At 45.7% G+C, this 21090-nt stretch overlaps 1 protein-coding gene across 1 annotated transcript in view; it reads left to right on the top strand.

Moving 5' to 3' along the window:
- The window catches only part of ZNF608 (zinc finger protein 608), a gene marked incomplete at its 3' end in the record, with an annotated part of 107230 nt that overhangs the window by 39554 nt on the left and 46586 nt on the right, over nucleotides 1-21090 (top strand). Inside the window, exon 2 of the mRNA XM_080804537.1 lies at nucleotides 10099-10354. Within this exon, the coding sequence (XP_080660663.1) occupies nucleotides 10099-10354 (256 nt within the window). The remainder of the gene's footprint in view (nucleotides 1-10098; nucleotides 10355-21090) is intronic.

Here is a 21090-nt window from a genome sequence, read left to right as displayed (position 1 = left end):
AAACTGTTAGAAGAAAGAGTCTCCCTAGAGAGTGACCTGTTGACTTCTAGAATCTTTGTTCTCAGGAGGGAAGACAGAATTCTGGTCCTACGAGCAGCTCTTTTTGTTTAAGGATTTGTGAGGAGAAACTTTAAAAAGTTGTAGCTTGGGTGCAGAACTTGGGAGAGGCCACGGTGGTCTTCCCTGGGATAGCCGGTGGAATGAGTATGAATGTCTTGGAGGTGTCCTTGAGAGTGGGAGCGTAGATGAAGGTAGGAGTTTGTGATTCTCTCTCTCACCATTCCATCTCTCTGATAGAGCATGGAGAGCTTTCCTGAGTCCTTTATTTTGATTCAGTATGAAATTAGAATCTCAAAGCTTTCATTCATTTATTGAAGTTGATCAGTATTTTGGATCAGCATTTGGGAGATAATGGAGGAAAGGGAGGCAAGATATTCATGCTGTGCGTCTTAGGTATGTGATAAAGAATTTACATGAGCAGGTCACCTGGTTGGCTCAGTCTGTTAAGTGTCTGTTTTTGGCTCAGGTCATGAACCTGGGGGCCTGCGATGGAGTCCCCCATCCATCGGGCTCCCTGGTCAGTGGGGAGCCTGGGAGCCTGCTTCTTTCTCCCTCTCTCCCTGCCCACCCCACCCCCACCGCCCGGCTCATGCTCTCACCCTCTCTTTGTCAAATAAATAAAATCTTTAAGAAAAAAGAAAAGAATTTAAGTGAGCAGTTTTTGATTTTGCAGGGAGGAGAGTGAATGGTACTGAGGCGGTGTCCTGGGCAGCGAGTCAAAATTGTCACCTTCTGTGGCTGACCTGCCATGCTTTGGAGAAGCAGGGTTTTGACCCATGCTAAGGCACTGTCTTACATCTCACCTCTACAGTGTGACTCAGGCACTTTCTTATTGAGTTTGTTACTATGAGCATGTTGCATTTATAATTCAAATGTCTAGAATTTTCATTGAAAATACTCTGCTAAGCAGGTGACAGGTGAGATTCCCTAACACAAGGCAAAGAAAAGAATTGCTATTGAAAAGACGAATAAGGTGTTTTTTCCCCCAAATAGGCCCTTCTTTCCTTTTTTTTTTTAACCCCTTCCTTTTTCCTTTAAAATTACGCCTGTGTCAAACAGGATGAAAGGCGGGACGCCTGGGTAGCTCAGTCGATTAAGGGTCTGACTGTTGGTTTCAGGTCAGGTCATGATCTCAGGGTTGTGAGATCGAGCCCCATGTGGACTCTGCTCTGTGAGGAGTCTGCTCGAGATTCTTTCTCCCTCTCCCTCTGCCTTTCGTACTCACATTGTTTCTCTCTCTTTCTCTCAAATAAATAAATAAATCTTAAAAAAAGAAAAGTAGAATGAAAGGCCGGTGACCTTTCCCTAATTTCAACCCGATTTCAAGGAGAAATTAGAGTCATGCAAAGATGGGTACTGGAAGGCTGATCAGTGTATGTACTAAGATAGTCATTATCCAGCTGTTTGGAAATTGATTTGGTTTAGAACTGTAGTTGTCCCCATGCTAAGCCTAATCCAGAGTTAAAAATCCAGAGTTTTATCACTGAGCTGCTTTTTTCACTCACAGGGGATTGGGAACCAGGTCTAATTGGTGTACGTAGGATTTGTATGGAAATTTTCAGTCATGCAGCTTTTTACAAAGTCAGGGAACTCGTGCAAAGAATTAACAAAAGAAAATACATGTTCTCTTTTTTTCTTAGCACTTTTGTGGTGGTCTCCTTTCTTTGCGGCTTATTTTTGTGGTCCGAGTCACTCTGAAAATGGGCAGGATGGGAGACAACAGAGAACCCTTACGGATGAGATGTGAGCACACTGGTCCCTTCGTGCCACTCTGTAAGCACAGCCTGCACTCTGAGCAGGGGGAGGTGTCCGTGGCACTTTTAAATAGAAGAATTTGTGGCTCAGCAGTTGGACAGGTTTTTTGCAGAGAACACAAAGGAAGTTAAGTGTGTGACAGTTGACATGGTCTGGTGGAGTCCGTGTGTCCCAGGACGGAGTCCTTGTGTCCCCTGCGCCCCTCTGGGCACCACAGTCCTGGAACTCTACACAGTTGAGGGCCTTCTGGCAGAGAATTCGATTTGGCTTCAAAACAAAAACAAATTTCAGACACTGACTCGAGTAGTTTAATTATACTCTATCTTTGCGTCCTACGGTACCTTCTGTTTGGCTTGGAAAGCTGTCATGTCTAGAGGATGAAGTTAAAGGTACTTGCTCTTGTCTAAAGTCAATTGTATATATGTTGCTGGCCTTTAGGTGTCTCTGCTTTGCAGTCTGCTCGGAGGGCCACTTCTGCGGTGACACCCTCCCAGTCTTCTCCTCCTGGTGCTGCCTGCTACCCCCTCCCCCCACCACCTGGGCCCCACCATACAGAGACACTGTTGGCCTGGCATTCTATGATTTTGGTATAGTTGGAAATGGAAGTGGCTGGGGGCCAGAGCCGTGGTCCATCCCCCAGTCAGACCCTACTGGGTCCATGGCTGAGTCTTTTAAAAGCACTTTAGCAGGTGAACCGTGGAGCCTTTTATTTATTTATTTATTTTCTAAAGATTTTATTTATTTATTTGATAGACAGAGGCACAGCGAGAGAAGCAACACAAGCAGGGAGAGTGGGAGAGGGAGAAGCAGGCTTCCTGCTGAGCAGGGAGCCGGATGCAGGACTCGATCCCAGGACTCTAGGATCACGACCTGAGCCGAAGGCAGACACTTAACTACCGAGCCACCCGGTGTCCCCCTTGGGGCCTTTTATTTAGGGCAGCCTCTGGTCTTCAGACCTGGAAATGAGAAAGTGAAAGCCATGGTATAATTCCCAGCCATTGTTATGTGGTTGTAGCATTTAGAATTGGATGATTTCAAGTATTAACACCACCAAACCTGAGCTTTGGGTTCAGGGAGTTTTCTGGGAGGAATTGCAGTGATTTGCCTAGATGCCCCGAGAAGCAGTGTTCCCAGCAACGTGCTTCATTGAAAGGTGAATCAGGCATGTGGCTTCCAGTATACAGAGGAGGGTCTGAAATTACCTTGGGAGGAAAGCCTCTTTCCATCTTGTGTTGTTTGGAAGAGTTTGCTTTTCTTCTTACCCTACTGTGGGTTCAAGTTGGGCCTGGCCACCACCCCCAGAGACCTTTTATAGTCACTTACTTTCCCGATTTCCTTTTCTTCATTCTGGAAATACTTGTCTTCACAGTCTTGCGAAGATGGACTGAGAGAATCTATAGTATTAAGTCCCTCTTATGTGATAGGAGCTAAACAGTGGCTGTCCCTGTTCATAATTTTACATGAACTTTGAAGTCAGAGAGGTTTGGCTTTGAGTAAATTGTCCGTCCTCTGAGATCTTCACTGATCACCTCCATAAAATGGGGATGTTGAGCCATAAAGGAGATGGAGAGTATCCGATGCCTTGTACCCAGTAGACCCTTACCAAGAACTCACCCATGTTGCTTAAGAAACAAGGTGTAAGGAAGAACTTGCTTCAGTCTTGGTTCCAAAAGGAAAAGTCTCTGCCACATTCGGGAAAGCCAGTATTGGGAGTGACCAATGTACATCTCTTCAGGTTTCTGTGTCAGGGATGGGAGTTGAACCTTGACACTTCACTTTGGAAAATAGATCCGTGCAGAAGGCAATTGGTTTTGTAAGCTTCTCTCGCTTTGCTGACAAAGCAGCAGCGATGTCAGGCACCGAGGGCGGTGAAAATGCAAGGGGACAGACTGTGGCAGTGGTCACCGTCAAACAGCTGTGATTTCCCCATACATGAAGTGCAGTCTTTCTGTCTAATGCGTTTTACATGAAAGAGGTGACTGTGGGCGATCTCGTAAAAACAGCCAAATACCATGAGAGAACGTCATGAGCATTAAGTCATTGTGCCCCAGCATGCTCGCAAGAATGTAAAAATATTTTCTGAGCAAAATAAAACATGGTGGCCAATCTGGTGGTTGTTGATCTGAGAATCCCAGGATTGAGCGGGGGTTAATAGTCAGATGAGTGTGGAGATCATTGCACTGGTTGGAGGAAACCCCAGGGCAAGCTCCCCTTGGGGTGCGCGGACTGGTCCCAGGGTGTGGGAGGGCCATCTTCCCTTGAAGCTGGCCCTTCTCCCTCTGCCTGCACATCACCTGCCTGTCTCTTTGCTGGATCAGAGGGGTGCAGTTGTGCCTGCCTGGGCGTCTTCCCCCTACCTCCCACCCCTGCCCTGTCGACCCTGCCTCTTTGGCTGTCATTTTTCCTGTCCTGGAACCCATCCAGGGCTGACAGAGTCAGTGTTGGAGGGAAGCAAAGAGGCAGCTCACCGTCGGCTCTGGAGCCTTCCTTGCTCATCAGCTCTCAGGAAGCCCTTGAAATAAGGTGAACTGAGAAAATATTGCCAGAATCCCTCTGCAGACTTTTCCCCCCAGCCCTCTGATTGCATACACTAAGTGCCGCTATCTGTGTAAATAACCTTTTCTTCCCCGCCTCTCTCTACCCCCCTCCTCCCCCACTCCCATGCTCTTAGGCTCTCTCGAGTGATAAATAGCCAGGCTACTGCTCAGCGTGCACCAACACCTGGGAATAATCATGCAAAAATAACAGTGAGAGACTGCCGCGCGTCTGTTCTTGACATTAACTTTCCTCGGTTTGACAGGCTGCCACCACCAGCTGTTAGACTTATGGGTCCCCCACACCCCCCGCCCCAACTGGAGATGGCTGCTTTCCTGCTTCTCTTTTTTTGGGGCTGTAATAGGTTACATCAGTGTCCCATCAAGATGACAGAAAAGAGCTTTGACAAAGGAACCGGTGCTCAAACTGTCTGGTTCTCTATTACAATCTTGTATTCTAGATGTTAGTAGTATTACACTAATAATTCCCCACTGATTTTTTTTTTAACATGGAATATCTAGTGAGTACTATTTTAGCATTCTCCGCTTACAACCCCCGCCCCCCCAAGGTATTCGTAATTGCTTTAGATGCAGCAGATCTTGGTATTTGGCCTTGAAGGGCCAAACCACCTACTGATTTCTTTTTAGTTAAGGTGTCATGTGTATTTGTAACCACAGTAACCATATTGACAATGGCAACAGCTTTTATTGGTTGAGTACTGCTCTGTACCAGGAGCTGAGCTCAGGTTGTTTGTCTGATCTCATTATTTCCATTTTACAGATAAGACATGGAGTCCCAGACAGGTCAGGGGACTTGTCCCCAGGTCCTGTAGCTGAAGGTAGAGCTGGGATTCCAGTTTTGAGGCCTGGTGCCCCGTACCCCACTGTCTGTTGCTACATGCTGTGTTTTGCACTCAGGCCCTGTGGTCAGCCCCTTTGGACAATTTGACTGCATTTGTAGGAATATTTGATGAGTGCCTCAGTCTTGCTTGATGAGGCAGGATGTCCAGTAGAGCAGGGACCTGCTTGGCTTTGACCTGCTTCTGGTGTGCTAGCAGGCTACCCAGTGCCTAGCACATAGCAGGTGTGTAATTACTGTTTATTGGGGGGATACGTGCTCAAGTTGGGGCAACTCAGAGGTGGGTTTTGGGGGAGTTGCATGAAAAAGGGGGTGCAACTAGAGATTAGGAGGGGATTTTGTAGGTGTGTAGGACTCATCAGGAAGTGCTATAAAATTGGGTGGGGGGGGGTGAGTTGAGGGGCAGATGAAGCCCATGTATGAAAAGAGGAGAATTTCCCTGGGCTGAGCTGCTCAGGGTTAAGCCCCTTTTCTTATACTTTTAACACACTTTAACTGCACTTAACCATGCATTTGGAGGGGATTATAGATTTATGTTAAATATAGTAGGATATAAAAAGGAGCTTTGTAAGGTTGAGGCAGGGTTAGAGAACTGTGTAATATCAGACCAGGGACTTTTTTTCCCACCCCCCTCTCCTTTCCTTTCTCAAAGCCAGCATTTACTGAGCTAAGCACTTTGCTGAGCCGTCACTTGGCATGAGTTATCTCATTGAGTCTTCCCTCTGACCCACTGGGGGTATATGTGTTAGACTTACTCCCATGCTTAGGTCCAGACACTGAGCCTCAGAGTAGCCAAGTAACTTGCTCAGGGGGCCCCCACAGCAAGTACCAGCCAGGTCAGGATTAGAACCTGAGATCCACCATGGCCAAGTACAAGTGTGTGCCACTTGGAGGGAGTCCTCCTAGGGACCGTTGCCGCCCTCTGTCTCCGCGAGCCTCATTGGTTGAAGAAGGTGCGGTTCTGTCTATGGATCCGTGACCTGGAACTCAGGGTGCAGTGGAGCTGATCTTTTGTATGAGGTAAAAACACTCCTGAAAATCCCTCCAGGTCCCTGCTTTGCATATGGTGTGTGTGGCTTTGTGTTAGACCGGGTTAGAGAACTGAAACCTGTAGGGGGACATTCGCTGGCAGAAAGAACTAGTGACACTGAATTTGCTCCCTTCCACCTCTTTTGTCTCCCGGAGTGTGTATTTGAACTCCTCCTGTCCCGTTTCTGCTTCTAGGATGCTGCTGCTTTCTACTCACTTGGGCTGCCCCCCGGAGATAGCTTCTTGCGTTCTTGCTAATATGGGCCATATTTCTCTCTAACAGGCAGAGGTTGGGCTAGGTGGTCTTTGAGGTATAGAACGTTCTGTGATTGTCTTGGGGGAGAGCTGGACATGCAGAGTCAGCTTCCTGCAGCTGGGCAGGTCACCACCAGGCCGAAGGGAAGCTCGGCCCTGTAGGTTGATGCCACCAGACATGTGGGCCCAGCCTAGCATATTATCTAATTATTATTTTAAGAGGTAGTAGACATTCAGTCTCTTACCTCATTTTTTGTGTTGGCAGAAACCTGTCATGTTTTAGGAATCAGCATACTTACCAGATAGAAAACACGTCTGGGGCCGCAGTAATTCCCCATCCTCCTCTGTGGTTGGTAACTTCTGGGGAAGTGGAGCTTCTAATAGACCGGAAGGGTGGTCTTTGTTCTTCACTCCGCATTCTGCAATCCCAAGGGAGAAGAGTTCCCCTTTCTTCTCTCACTGGTAGTGAGGCTTTGGTACCTACCTATAGGAATGGCAGCTGTGAGCTCTCTTGAGGAAGCCAGTGTTGTGGAAAAACCGAGAAGTTGACTGTGTGAGTCAACGAGTTGAATGTCTTCACTGTATTACCTGTTGAGTCTTTCTATCGAGTTTTAAGAGTTTTAGCCTATTATCGCATGGGGTAACTGCTTATGATGAGTTCATATTTTCTGGTCCAACCCTATAAACCTTAGTTTCTCATTTTGAAACACGTGGGGACAGGGCTCCAAGGTCCCCTCTGTAAATGCTGTCAGCCAGGCTCTTACCATTGCATTTTGGATTGTGTGGATGGAAAGAAACACAGTTCACTTGCTGGTAGGCACAGGATACCGTGGCCTCTCCCCTCAAGCCTTCTAGATTCTTCAGAAATTTGATGTTTGACTTCTCTTAAATATCCCAAATAGTAGAGGGGTGTGTGTGTGTGTGTGTGTGTGTGTGTGAAGGAATATTCGTAGTTGGAGTTTATACCAAAATAGAGATTTAGTCCAGACGATAGGATTTCTGGACTAAATCTCTGTTTCGGTATTTGCCATCAGTAGAAGGCTGGAGATGACATTTTCCAGTTGAGGAAGACGGTGTTCAGCGGAGGTTAAGTGCCTCCCCAAAGTGACAAGCTAATTAGTGTCAGAGTTGGGGCCAAAATCCTCGTGTCCAACGCCCTGTCCTTATAACTTGGTGTTACTGGCTTTGCCTCGTTGTATCCCGATGTCCCATATCAGGGAATTAATGCCCTCTTGTATGCCTTACTTCCTTTTATTTCATCCCCTTTTCTTGTATATCTAATTGAAGCCATGTTCGTTCTCTTAGAATTAATGTAGGCTGTCGATCAAGGGATGTAAAGGGTATTTCGAGAATATTGTTCCGTTTTGTCTTTTCAGTTTATATATGTAGCAACCAATCATTGTCAGTTTACAGCTAACTATACAAATTAAGAAGTTGTTGGCAAATGTGAAAGAAAAAAACCTATAAAGGAGCCAGTTTATCATTTCCCTCAGCGCCCCCCCCCTTTTAAATTCTGGAAAGTGGTTCTTTTTTTCTTTTTTTTTTTTTTAAGATTTTATTTATTTATTTGTCAGAGAGAGAGAGAACATGCACAAGCAGGCAGAATGGCAGGCAGATGCAGAGAGGGAAGCAGGCTCCCCACTGAGCAAGGAGCCTGATGCAGGACTCTATCCCAGGACCCTGGGATCATGACCTGAGCTGAAGGCAGTGCCTTAACCCACTGAGTCACTCAGGCATCCCTGGAAAGTGGTTCTTATCTCATACAATCTTTTAGCTGAAAAGACTACAATGTAGCATTGGATTTTTTTTTTTAACCCCTCACTTGAATTTCCTCCCTCAGTACCCCTCTCTTCCTCTGTCAGCTCAGTTTTAAAATAGAAACTATCAGTAGGAACTCTGATCCGCATTAAGCTGCATTTACATGAAAGCATAAATCACCAGACCTGGGGTCTCAGGGCCGCTACGCGCTTTTCTTTCTTGGGCTCTGTGATCAAGAACGCAGAACAATACAAAGCGTGGAGCTAAAGTTTTATGGCAGCTCTGAGAGCAGGAAATTAAGTTTCTTCCCCATGCAGATGGGTGGAGGGCTGTTCTCTTGCGTCTTGGATCAGTCAGGCAAGTGAACGTCAGTTTATCATTTCAGTGAGAGGCAAACTGTAGAAATAGTTCCTACAGTCATATGAACAAGGAGCCCACACAGATGACTGCTTCAGCTGTTGAACTAGGAGCACACTTCCTCATATAATTTATCTTGAAATGCATGCGCGGTGTCTGTGTGTGTGTGTGTGTGTGTGTGTGTGTGTATTTAAACAACAAAGACTATGTTCTAGTACATTTGTAGCCAAGTGTCGATTTCTTACAAAGGTTAATTGGGAACATAGGAACCGCAGACTAAGGTGGCGTTTTGCTGGAAAAACCTTCTGTGTGCCCTTTTTTATACATACGACTCGTTAGCTCGGCTGATAGTGTGTGCAAGGAGTCATCCCTTACAGGTGGGCGGTATCTGTGTGTCACATGAGGGCGTGAGGAATGTGGAGTCACGGTGCAGATGGGCTTGGCCTTGGGCTTGTCTGCCTTTGACCACCTGTTTGAGCAGGGCCCCAACAAATTCTCTAATAGTCTTAACGGTGGTTAAAATGAGTCTGATGAATGAATGGGGTGGCTGGTGATTGACCTATTTGGTATGTGCACAGCCTTTGGTTTTGTTACGTCTGGGGTCCTGGACGTTTTATGGGGACGATCTCCTTGCCTGCTCTCTAAGATAGAGGTGCAACGGAGATACCGTTGCTCTTACAATGTAAGCTCTTACATTGGCTGTCATGTCTGTTTCCTAGGATTTAGAGGGAGGGATCCCAGGTCTCGGTCAGATTCATCCGGGATCTCTCCAAGCTGAGCCACTAACGGATGGGTGCAGTGGAGAAACTCCAGTGCTTTTGATGTTGGGGGCACACACATTTATTTCCCCATTTGTATGAATTTTGTTAAACTTTGCAGTAGAAGACTTAATTAGGAGTTGGTGCTTAATACATGCTAATAATATCCAGTTTATGTGTTTGAGTGTGTATAATCAAGTTTATGTATTTTATATATTCGGCAGAGTAAGTTAATGTATTTTCGTAGTGATTTAATTCATTATGGTTTATAAAGTACGTTGGAAACAAATTCAGTCCATCTCCTGTGCTTAACTGTCCAAATGATGCATCTGCGGTGTTTATTGGAGTTCCTCCTTTGGAAAATACTGCAGTTTTGGAAGTACGATTTCGTTACAGGAGGGAAGGAGCCTGAATTTTGCAGAGCGTACCTCTCGCACCTCGACTGAGGCTGACCGGTTGTCCATCGGTGACGTCAGGACGTTGAAGTCCTGCCTCTCATTCTGGAAGCGAGAGCCCCGATGCTGACCTTGTTTGGCATGTGGGGAAAAAAAAAAAAATCAGATGCTCATTTCCCTTTGACTTTATCTTTTGGCACTATGCAAACCCTCAAAGCATATTATAATTGCAAATGGAATTTGGAACGGTGATGTATTCTAGAAGTGATGTAAACAGATTGCATTGCAAACGGCTCCGAGAATACAGCACCACTGCAGTAAGCCTGTCTGTCTTTCAGGTTGACCCCCTGTTTACAGTGCCAGCGCCGCCACCACCGATTTCCAGCAGCCTCACGCCTCAGATTCTGCCCTCCTACTTTCCCCCATCTTCACCCAATATTGCAGCACCGGTCGAGCAGCTTTTGGTTCGGACTCGTTCCGTGGGTGTCAATACGTGTGAAGTTGGAGTAGTGACAGAGCCCGAGTGTCTGGGGCCCTGTGAACCTGGGACCAGTGTGAATTTGGAAGGGATCGTGTGGCATGAAACAGAAGAAGGTAAATACACTTTACTTTTCTCTATTTCCCTGTGTCCTCTTCCCCATGACATTCTGTGTTTATGCCCACCCGTGAGAGGATGTGGTCTGGTGGTATGCGGAGAGGTGGGAAGAGGGGTTTTCATGCTGTCGGAATAAACACGGAGGCTCTTATGTTCAAGGTGAATGAGATGTCCGTGGAAGGGATCTGCACTTTAGGCGCTAGCACAGGGAGACTGGGAAGCAGGGTGAGGGTTCCCCTTTGCCCTAAGAGGGATGGTGGAAATTAGGGCGACAGACGGATCTCAAGTTCACTTTCTTCTTTGGTGCCAACCAGTCTGTCTGTCCGGACATGGTTGTTTTGTTTATCTTGACGTGGGGTATTGAAGCTTAAATTGACCTCCTGAATTGAGCTCGGGTTCTTGAGTTTAGCGAGAGCCGTGCCCGTGATGTGGCTGTGGCTGGTTGGTGCTCTGAGCTCACAAAGCCGGAGCTCAGAGGCTTAAGCCCCAGCTGAACCAGTCATTTCTCTTCTGTGACTGGAGACATGGCACCTTCCCTGCCCCTTAGCTCCCCAGGCCAACTGGCAAGGGGAATCCAGTAGTCACGAGACAAGGGGATTAGGATTAACCTGTCACTGCTCTTAGAAATATATAAATGTGGCCTCTACCATACCTACCATGGATCGAACCCTGGCTGGACACATCTCATAGCACGTGATCACCTGGTCTGGTGTGTTTCAGATGTCATTGACCTTAGAGGCCCTTAAGTAATTAAAAACGAAATACCAAGGACAGCACTGCGTTGCTCCACTGGGGAATGAGAGGAATAGAAAAAAATGAGGAAGAAACAAGCCCCAGGCGAACAAAGGAGAGTGAACAACCCATTCTTCCCTCTAAGCTAGGTTGGTCAAGGATAAGGGAGAGGACAGGCGTCCGTATCATGACCAGTTGGGAGAGGAGTAAGGACAGGGAGGAGGGTAACGAGACTCAGAATCACTGTTTAGGTCCCTCTGCATCAAGGGGAAAAATTGAGGGTTGCAACTCATAGGAAAGAAAGTAAAATATATAAAAAAGAATGAAAATCAAATGACAGGTTGTCCCAGCACAATTGTCAGAGACAGCACATGCTGTCTCGAGGTAGAAAAGCAAAAAACCTTAGGAGAATCTTAGAATTCTGTGTCTTGTGTTAAAAATGCTGTTAAAGGATCTATTTTGTGTCTGGTTACAGAATTTCGTAGATAGCATCAGTAAGGAAAAGTCTTTACAGATGAAGGAACCCGAGAAAGTGAATGAAAGCGGCAGATGGGAAGAGCTCTCTTGTGTGCGCAACCAAAATGATAGTTCATGTTTGCTTTCGGCCTTAGAAATGTCTGGTGTTTGGGGTGGGGGGGGTGAGGGGGTGCGTCCTGTTTGTAATTTTAATAGAGCTCTGCAGCCAGATTGGGGGGAGTTGGGGGAAGAGGAGCTAGAATTCACATTTTCATCTCTTGCTTGTCCATTGAGATGCCCTCCAGGGCACAAGGTAGGTCCCATGTGGGGAGCCAGCTTCTGTCCTCCTGCCTCTCCTTGGGTTGTACACACTTGGCCTTCTCAGATTTTCCTAAGAGCGGAAGCGAGGACTGAGGGTTTCCCGGCTGGTATCTTGGGGGAGAAAAGTATAGATAGAGACAGCATCAAGACATTAATAAGGTCGTAGTTCATTAGCTTGGGTACTGATGATTCGGGAACAGAAAAAGATTTGGAAAGGCTAAGGTTGATCTTCCATCGACTCGAAAGAAAGATTTTCTGGCACTTGAATCCACGTGCTCGTTTGGGTGAAGTGGCGCCTTGCACTTCTGTCCCAGCTGTGACTTAGTGCCCGTCGGTTTATTGCTCGTCTTGACTTTACTTACTCCTGTGTGGGACAGGACTGTGTTCCTGCAGCGTGACCTCACTGGGTGGCAGATGCTATAAAATTAGCTACAAACTTTCTGGAACGCCTATAAGTCTTGGGTTATTTTTCACTTCGCTTGGAAGTTGGCTTGGTTTTGACTTGAACCTGAGCTTCTGATAAAAGACGGGTTTACTTAGGGGAAACAAATGTATTCAGAAACTGTAGGAACTCTGGGCAAACTGTTAAAGAGCTCGATGGTATTGTCAGGATTACTGTTACGTTCTTTTCTTCCTTCTGTTTGGTTGCGATGCACGTACAGTCTCACGAGTTGCACAGTGTTCTCTGAGCGGTCCGCCTCCCGAGTCCGTGTGCTGCGGTGCCCCCATCCTGTGGGTGTGCCCCTCCCCCCTCTTGTGGCTCCCTGACAGCTTTCCAGGCTCTGCAGACCCAAGACTGGAGCCTTCTGCAGCTCCAGCCTTCTTGTTACTGTCTCACATTTTCCAGGATTTGGGATGTGTGGATGTCGACTGTGGTGACAAGAAGGAGCCAGAGCTCCTTAACAGAGTTATTCTTGCTGAATAAACTCAACTCCCGACCTCCACAGAACTCGAGAACCCGACTTGGTAAAGGCGTGGGTCGTAAAATGTGTGTTTAATGTGCAACCCTTCTTAAGAGTGTTCCATCTGCAACCCCCCCCCGCACCCCCGTACAGTGTGTTTAAAGCTCTTGTACCAATTTAAAAATTAAATCCACTTGACCATTAATTTTTCCCTTTGGGGAAAAACAAAGAGAGAAACAGAACAAACACATTTGGAGCCAGTTACTTGGCAGAGCTAAAAGGGATGGGTTTGGGAAGAAGGGGAGGGGACAGGAAGCCACAATCGTTTACTGCTGTGGGGTTGCACTAACGACAAGCTTTAAGTCAGGCACTTAGGAAAGTGCCGGTTGCCTGTGATTAACTTCCTGGAGATGGAGTTGAAAAAAAAATCTCTTCCCTGGTGTTTCCATTTTGAGGTGATTTTTATACCCGGGAGTGGTTTTCACAAACCTAATTTGTTAGGTGCATTCATAGAGGTAGGGGTGTGTGTGTGTGTGTTTGTGTGTGTGTGTGTGTGTATGTGTATTGAGATCCTATGTGTGTGTGTATTGAGATCCTAGAAATTTCAGGAGCTCCTATCTGCGGTCTTTGGAGGGAATATGGAGTATCCTCATGATCTGTTTTGAAGGATAATGTGCACCAGCAAGACAACAATATGAAATCCCCACTAAATACTAATTGCTTCTTGTGCTTGGAATTCCTCATTTGAGGAGGGTTCTTTGAGTCCCAGGCTTTGCCTTTAGTGTTGCTGCCAGGATGTGGAGTCCTGGTTGCCTGAGGACCAGACTATCCTCAGGAGTAATGTGTGGTGAGAGAAGTTCCCTCTGGAAATAATTAGTGGGTTTCAGAGCGTGCTCCAGAGGAGAGAAAAACTATTAACTGCATTTGGATGTTTAGTTACTCGGCTCTGATCTCTCTTCTTGAAGGTGAGTGCATGGGAGCAGTGACATCTCGTGCAGAATTGCTCTCAGATGTTGGAAAGAATTTCCTGGGCATTTCATTCCTGACGTTTGGGATGCACATGCCTTCGTATAGTTATTTGTTTGGAAATTGGCTCTTTTTGGGAGGGCGAGGGTAGGGGAGACCAAACTGGAAAAAACATGATGTGTACAGCAGAGCGTGTAAATACATACATGCTGAACTTGGCTTTTTAGCTCTTATGAACGTGTTTTCCTTTGGATTTTTACTAAATCATATTTCTAACTGGGCTCACCCCCTCTTTTTTTTTTTTTTTTTTTTTTTTTTTGGCTCTTTCCGAGAACACACTTTGTTGTTACAACTCTAATTTACTTTGGCCTTTCAAACATGTAAGGTTACAACACTGGGGTTCTCAGCTCTGTGCCTTTGAGTCACCCGGAGATTTAAAAAAACATGTCCAGGCACCACTTCCGGGCATTTCCTTGGTCAGGGATGGCTGTTTGGGCTGGTTGGGTGACCTGGCGTTGGTGTTTTTTTCCAAAGCTCTCCAGGGGATTCTGATGTGCAAACAAGATTGAGAAACACGGTTTCAGGGGAAAGAGGGGATGTCCTAACCCCTGCAAGCTGCTTGACCTTTTCCCTTTAAGGACATCCATGTGTTGTTACCTCATTTTCTTGGGTATAAAATGGACAGACAGCCCTGCCCTATTTACCTCCCTGGATAGTGTTTGCCTAAAAGCTATAGTGCGGCAGGTAAGCGTCATTGAAACACCATCCCAGTAAGAAAGAGGGTCCAGCACTTGATCCTGGACTTGGACTTGACAGGGTGTCTGGGACTTAATGAACAACTAATTGGTGCTGCTCTTCTGACTTACTAATATGGCAGGGTGGACCTTACTGTCTGTCCCTTCACTGAGCCAGAAGTGGTAGCTTCATTTCCTTTCCCCGTGGTGTCTGCTGAATTATTATTATTTTTTTAAGAAAGATTTTATTTATTTATTTGACAGAGATGGGGAGAGAGAAAGAGAGAGCGCACGCGCACATGAGCAGGGGCAGAGGGAGAGGGAGAAGCAGGCTTCCCGCTGAAAATGGAGTCCGATGCGGGGCTTGATCCCAGGGTCCTGGGATCGTGACTTGAGCTGAAGGCAGCCACTTACCCGACCCGACCGAGCCACCCAGGCTTCTCTCTGCTGAATTATTTTTTTGAAGTAGTTCAGAAACCCAGAGTATTAAAGTTAATAACATAACAAATGAAACAGATTGTACTTGCAGCCTTCCTATTAGCTTTTAGAGGGGACGGTGAAGATGCAAATGGCAGCTTCTGAAAGTAAGTGTGGCGTTGGAGAGAAGACGTACCACCTGGTGTAAGAGGCAGAATGGTTCTTTGTATGAGGTTCTTCATCTGAGGTTGGGAATTACTGTTTTAAAGGTAATTAATTAATCGGGGGAAGTAAATGACTCTCTTTAAACCACCGGAGATGCTCGTCAGTGCTTCTGCTTCTCTTGTGTCTCCAGAGTCATAGAGAGGACAGTGTTTCAGCGTGCAGTATCGGGGGGTTCGGGTTCATTGATTAAGAGGCAAACGATCCTCTACAAACTGACGACGGGGCTGACATACGTTGTCGTTACTCCTGTGCTGCGGTGTTGACTTGCCGAACTTATTACTGGAGATAGAACTTTCATTTTGAGTTTTGATTTGAGAAGAGATTACATATGAATCCAGGCTCACTTTGTGTTTTTGGTGTCTGAGCACGGAATAGGTGCCATAGGTTTTTGTTTTCTTTTTTTAAACTAAGTGAAATGTTCTTACTTACTGAGGTATTTCCCAGTGATTTCATAAATTCAGCTTTGACTCACAAGGCGAGTAAGAAGTCCACTTTCACTTCTGCATTTCATTACCCGCCATGCCAGTGATGATTTTAACTCAGCAGTGGTGGGGGGGGGGGCGGGACGGGACTTAAAGACTGCTAAGGAGCATGCTCCCTCCTATCAGTAATGGGCTAAGTGGAGGTAAATCAGCCCCTGGTTTGGGGGTCGGCAGGTGCACATAGTCAGTTAATCCGTGTGCTGGTAAGAAAGAGCATCTGGCCTCGATCTTCACCATGAACTCACAGAGATTCAGAAAGCCGGAAGAACTGCTAGTTAGTGCCATTTGGTGTCTTGGCCATAAACTTGACCCTCCCCCTCCCGGGCATTCTTGCAGTGGTGGTTGCCCGTGAAGAGTTGAGATTCATCACCATTGGTGGCAGAGCAGCTCGAAGGATGGGCCTTCCAAAGCGTACAAGAACCACCTATTTTTACATGCGGAAGTCAACCCAAGTAGAAAACCGTATTTGTATATTTGCTGGACCGCATGCCATCTTGGTTACCTCTGATGATTCTGGGTACAATGGTAAAGGTTTTTCTTTCTTTTTTTTTTTAAGTAAAATAAACTTGGTTTAAAGATATATGTTATACATAATTCTAAAACATATCAAAGTATTTGGTTTTTTAAGATTACAGAAACTCACGTTACCAGTTTCACAGAAAAATCACAAATGAAAAACGGAGGCCAGGTGTTCATAGTGTGTCGTCCATAAAGGTCTGTGAATGAAGGGGGAGTCTAAGGAAGGGACCAAGGGAGGGCTTGTCTGGGCCGTCTTGTTGGGTTTGCTTTCCTCTTGCACCTACCAGTTGTAGGCTTTCCTGATGGGGCCACCATTTGCATATGATGAGTGATGGTGTGTTTTGCTGGAAAGCGATACCATAGTCACATCACTGCTTGTCAGTGTGAAATAAATAAGCTGCTCTTAGGTAGGGTTCAGCTTCATGTTTTTAGACCAAACATTTTTCTTTTGTGTCATTTGTGTGTACATTTTGGTGTTGACCTTGGGTGTTAGGGAATGAAGCAGTCAGCTTTAAACTCCCTGTGTAAAGGCCTTTTCTTATTAAACCTTTTGGTTGGTCAATACTGTATCTGAACTTCTCGGTGAATACAGAATGTGAGGCATGTCAAACTAAACTTTTCTTCAGACTCGAGTAGAGTAGAAGATCTAAGAAGTTGTCTTACAAGATATGTGTGGGTAGTATTGTCCTCCCTTGCTTATCTTTTCCTTATATAGAAGTTGGTAAGAAACTCTTTAAAGTGTCTTAATATTACAGTGACCTTGAAATGAAGATATATTTTCTAATTACGAAATGGAGATACTCTCATTGTTGCAAAAAAATAGCTTTTGGCCTACCTGGGCATATTGATTAAAAGTATTTCTTTGACTTGTTAAATAGAATTTTTATAAGAGCTTTCTTGAGATATAATTCACACAGCATACAGTCCACCCATTTATTTATTTATTTATTTATTTGAGAGAGAGGGAGAGAGAGAGATAACAAGTAGGCAGAGAGGCAGGCAGAGGGAGAAGGGGAAGCAGGCTCCCCGCTGAGCAGAGAGCCCAATGTGGGGCTTGATCCCAGAACCCCGAGATGGTGATCTGAGCCAAAGGCAAAGGCTTAACCCACTGAGCCACCCAGGCGTCCCCAGTCTACCCATTTAAAGTGTATATTTCAGTGGGTATTTTTTAATGTATGAAGAGTCCTCCAACCGTCACCACAATTAATTTGAGAACATTTTTATGATCCAGAGGAAACCCTGCCCCCTTAGTAGTCACTACTGCTTCCTTACCGCAATCCCCATTCCATTGACTAAATGCATCCTTGTCTTTGATTCTTCCTTGTTTTTTTTTTTTTTTTTAAAGATTTTATTTATTCATTTGACACAGAGAGAGAGAGAGAGAGAGATCACAAGTAGGCAGGCGGAGGGGGGGAGGGGGAAGCAGGCTCCCTGCTGAGCAGAGAGCCTTATGTGGGGCTTGATCCCAGGACCCTGGAATCATGACCTGAGCCGAAGGCAGAGGCCTTAACCCACTGAGCCACCCAGGCGCCCCAATTCTTCCTTGTTTTTATGTGTGGTTTATGGATGAGAGAAAGGGTTGATTTGTTGAGTGTTTGTACTGGGCATTGTGCTGGACATGCTTGCCAGGTAATGATTTCCTTTAATCCTTAGAACACAGTCCAGAGTAAACCGGTATTGTCCATACTTGTACAAAGGAGAGACTTAGAAAGGGATTTACCTGTGCAAGACAGCACACCTCCTTGGACGTGCAGAACCCTTGTACTTCCCACCTTGTCCTGGGAGTTCCACTCGAGCAAGCTCCCATGTATCTCCCAAAGCGTGCTTTGGAAGGAGGCAGTCCAATATGACATAGTAATCGCAGTTTTTATTTTATTTTATTTTTAAGCACAGAATGATAGGAAATTCTTTATAGTGCTCGCATCTGATTTTGGCAGGAGTAACTGAATCAGTTTCAGCTGGGTTGATGTATACAAACCATCCCTTTCTGCCCCACTAGGCTGGAAGCTTCTTTAGTCCACAGATCCCATCTGTTTTGTTCACTGTTGGATCCCCAGCGCCTGGCACAGAGTCAGTATGCCATACATATTTGTTGAATGTTGAATAAATTTGCGGAACAAAGTGATATGGTCTTGATACCTGTTTCAGTGTGTGTAGTATAGCTTTCTAGTCAAGAATATGTTACTTTTGAATTAAGTTTGGCCTAGACAATCTGGACAATATTGCTCCAGAAATCTACTTTTTCACTGATTTTGTGTGTGTGTGTAAAATCTGATTACGGCGTATTAAAATTCACCTCCCAACCTTGCTCTTCCTAGACCAGTCTCCAAAAAAGAGGGAAACAAAATAATTTGGTTTGCTTTTTTCCCTTCTGCCATTCACATCCTCAGCATGGTTTTAATTTTCTGATCATAGAAGGCCATTTGAGGATATCCACAGGGTGGAAAACACCCAAAAGGTAGAAGAAAAAAAAATCATCTATAATCTCACTATTCAGGCATCTGCTATAATTTGTTGATTTACTCCCCCTCCCTTTTTTTGCTTTTTATTATTTATTTGTTTGAGAGAGAGACACAGAGAGAGCATGAGAGGGGAGAAGGTCAGAGGGGGAAGCAGACTCCCCGTGGAGCCGGAGCCTGATGTGGGAATTGATACTGGGACTCCGGGATCACCACCTGAGCTGAAGGCAGTCGCTCAACCAACTGAGCCACCCAGGTGCCCCTTTTTTGCTTTTTAAATACACTTTTTTTTTTTTTTTAAGACAAGTTGGGATCATTTGGTAGATAAATACTGCTTTCCCTTTTAATTATAACATTAAAACATAGACTTTTTTTTCAGATTTTATTTATTTATTTGACAGAGAGAGACAGTGAGAGAGGGAATACAAGCAGGGGAGTGGGAGAGGGAGAAGCAGGTTCCCCACTGAGCAGGGAGCCTGATGTGGGGCTCGGTGCCAGGACCTTGGGATCATGACCTGAGCCGAAGGCAGACGCTTAACCGACTGAGCCACCTAGGCGCCCCCATAAACATTTCTGATTTTAAAACATTTTCTAAGATGCATTTTTTGTTGACACAAAGCATTTTATGAAATGGACACAAAATTTGATTCAAATTCCTCTATGGCTGGGATATTTACACTGCCTTCAGTTTCTTCAGTAATATCGCTCTACAGAGTCTGTCTTTGTGCTGGAAGTATTTGTTCTGTTTTATGAATTTGCAGTTACTCTTCTAGGATCAGGTTTCAAGAAACAATCACCCAGTCAAAGGACACAAATGTTTTCAACGTTTGATGGCTTCACTGCTTTCCCAAAAGGCAGTCCTGGTAAACGGTACCAGTTCTCATAGCCCTGGTTGAAAAACGCTCTTCTCTCTCAACCTTCCCGACAACTTTGGCCTCACTGACATTTTCGTGACCAGAGGATGGAGTTATAAGTCAAATGCACAGCCTCCAATGCCCACATCCAGGGTCCTACCCTAGACGGAGAGGGAATGCGACCTTCTTCCCCTTGTGTAAAAATCACAGTGGACCAGCCAGGAACAGCAGGTGTGCCGCCGAGGGGCCCCAGACAGCGTGCAGCCAGTGCCCTGTCCTGGGAGGGCATTGCTCTGGGTGAAACAGAGGTTCACATATCACTTCTGCTTGTGTCTGGATGTTTTACATCCTCCCCCCCCCCCCCCCCCCCCCCCCCCCCGCCAAGGGAAAGAATTTAAAAAAGACCTCCTCGGAGGCATTCAAATACCCAGGGGCAAAAATTGGTCTGTCAAACATCCATTCTGAGCTGGAAGCCATCTCAGCCACTCCTGTTTCTGTCTTTGCAAACATCTTCTTTGGGGTTCTGCTCCTTCAGAATAAGGAGGGAGTAAGGAGGGATCTTTACAGAAAACCTTTGCACCTTGCGATTTGTTGATAATACATCATTTGTCACTTGACTTACTCAAGCTGACACGACTTAGCCCTGACTTGTCCACCATCCCTCCCGCCCCCGCTTCCAACATTCATTTCCCTTTTTCCCTAGCCTCTTCCCTCGGCTCCTGCCCTGTGTAGCTACAGCAGCAGGAATTTTCCAGGTCATCTTAAAAATAGTATCTACTAAAGTGTTCTCATAGGTACCCTTCCCCAGCCCTTCTGTCCTCAAATAAGACTGGCTGATAGTCTTCTGGCAAAAGGAAAGGAAGCTATACTATGGGGAAGTCCTATCAGAGGTTGCAGAAAGAATTCTCAGCAAAGAAGGTTGCAGGAATTAGGCTCATGGGCAAGTGGCAGAGTATCCAGCCAAGACCTGACAAGGGCAGGATTCAAAGCGATGGGAGTTAGGCAAGCCCCTTGCCGCCCATTTGATAATTGCTTGCATCCAAATAGGCAATGGGATGGTTATAAGCATACCACACCCTACATGGCCTCCATTCTACATGAAGCCTTCTAACTTGGGTATGTTGCGTAGTGTTTTCATTCCTTGGACGTTAGAAGTGCGGCTGCTTTCTTTACACGACACATGGCACATTGGGTGTGTCTGAACAGCAGAGCACTTTTGCCTGGGGAGCTCTACATGGCTCTGCCAACGCCATCTGATTAGCATCTTTGCTTTATGTTCAAGAGTCCCATCATGAGCCCTGTGACTCTCGCGGAGAAACCGAGGCACAGGCAGCCTGAATAAAATGGTTGTGTGTCCTTTCTGGATTTCTGGTGTGTACCTCCCATGATCAGCTTTTCCTAGTTTTTAAGTCTGTGTGTGTGTGTGTGTGTGTGTGTGTGTGTGTGTGTGTGTGTGTGAATATAACCAATTATTTTAAAAATATGCTAAAAGGCAAATAACCATTTGCTTGTCAGTTTGAGGTTTTGACTGCGATGTGGGAACTTAATTCAGCTTATAGAGTGAGATGTTTTTTAAATTTAATATTCACCAAATATTTTTACAAAAGTACCCCAAATGCTGTTTTTGATTGCATATTTCATCATAAGAGAAGAAATGGCCAAGCCCTT

This window comes from Martes martes (genome assembly GCF_963455335.1).
Source record: "Martes martes genome assembly, chromosome: 5".
Lineage (NCBI taxonomy): Eukaryota > Metazoa > Chordata > Mammalia > Carnivora > Mustelidae > Martes > Martes martes.
Note: the sequence above shows the minus strand (reverse complement) of the source record. Positions and strands in the feature narration are given on the sequence as shown.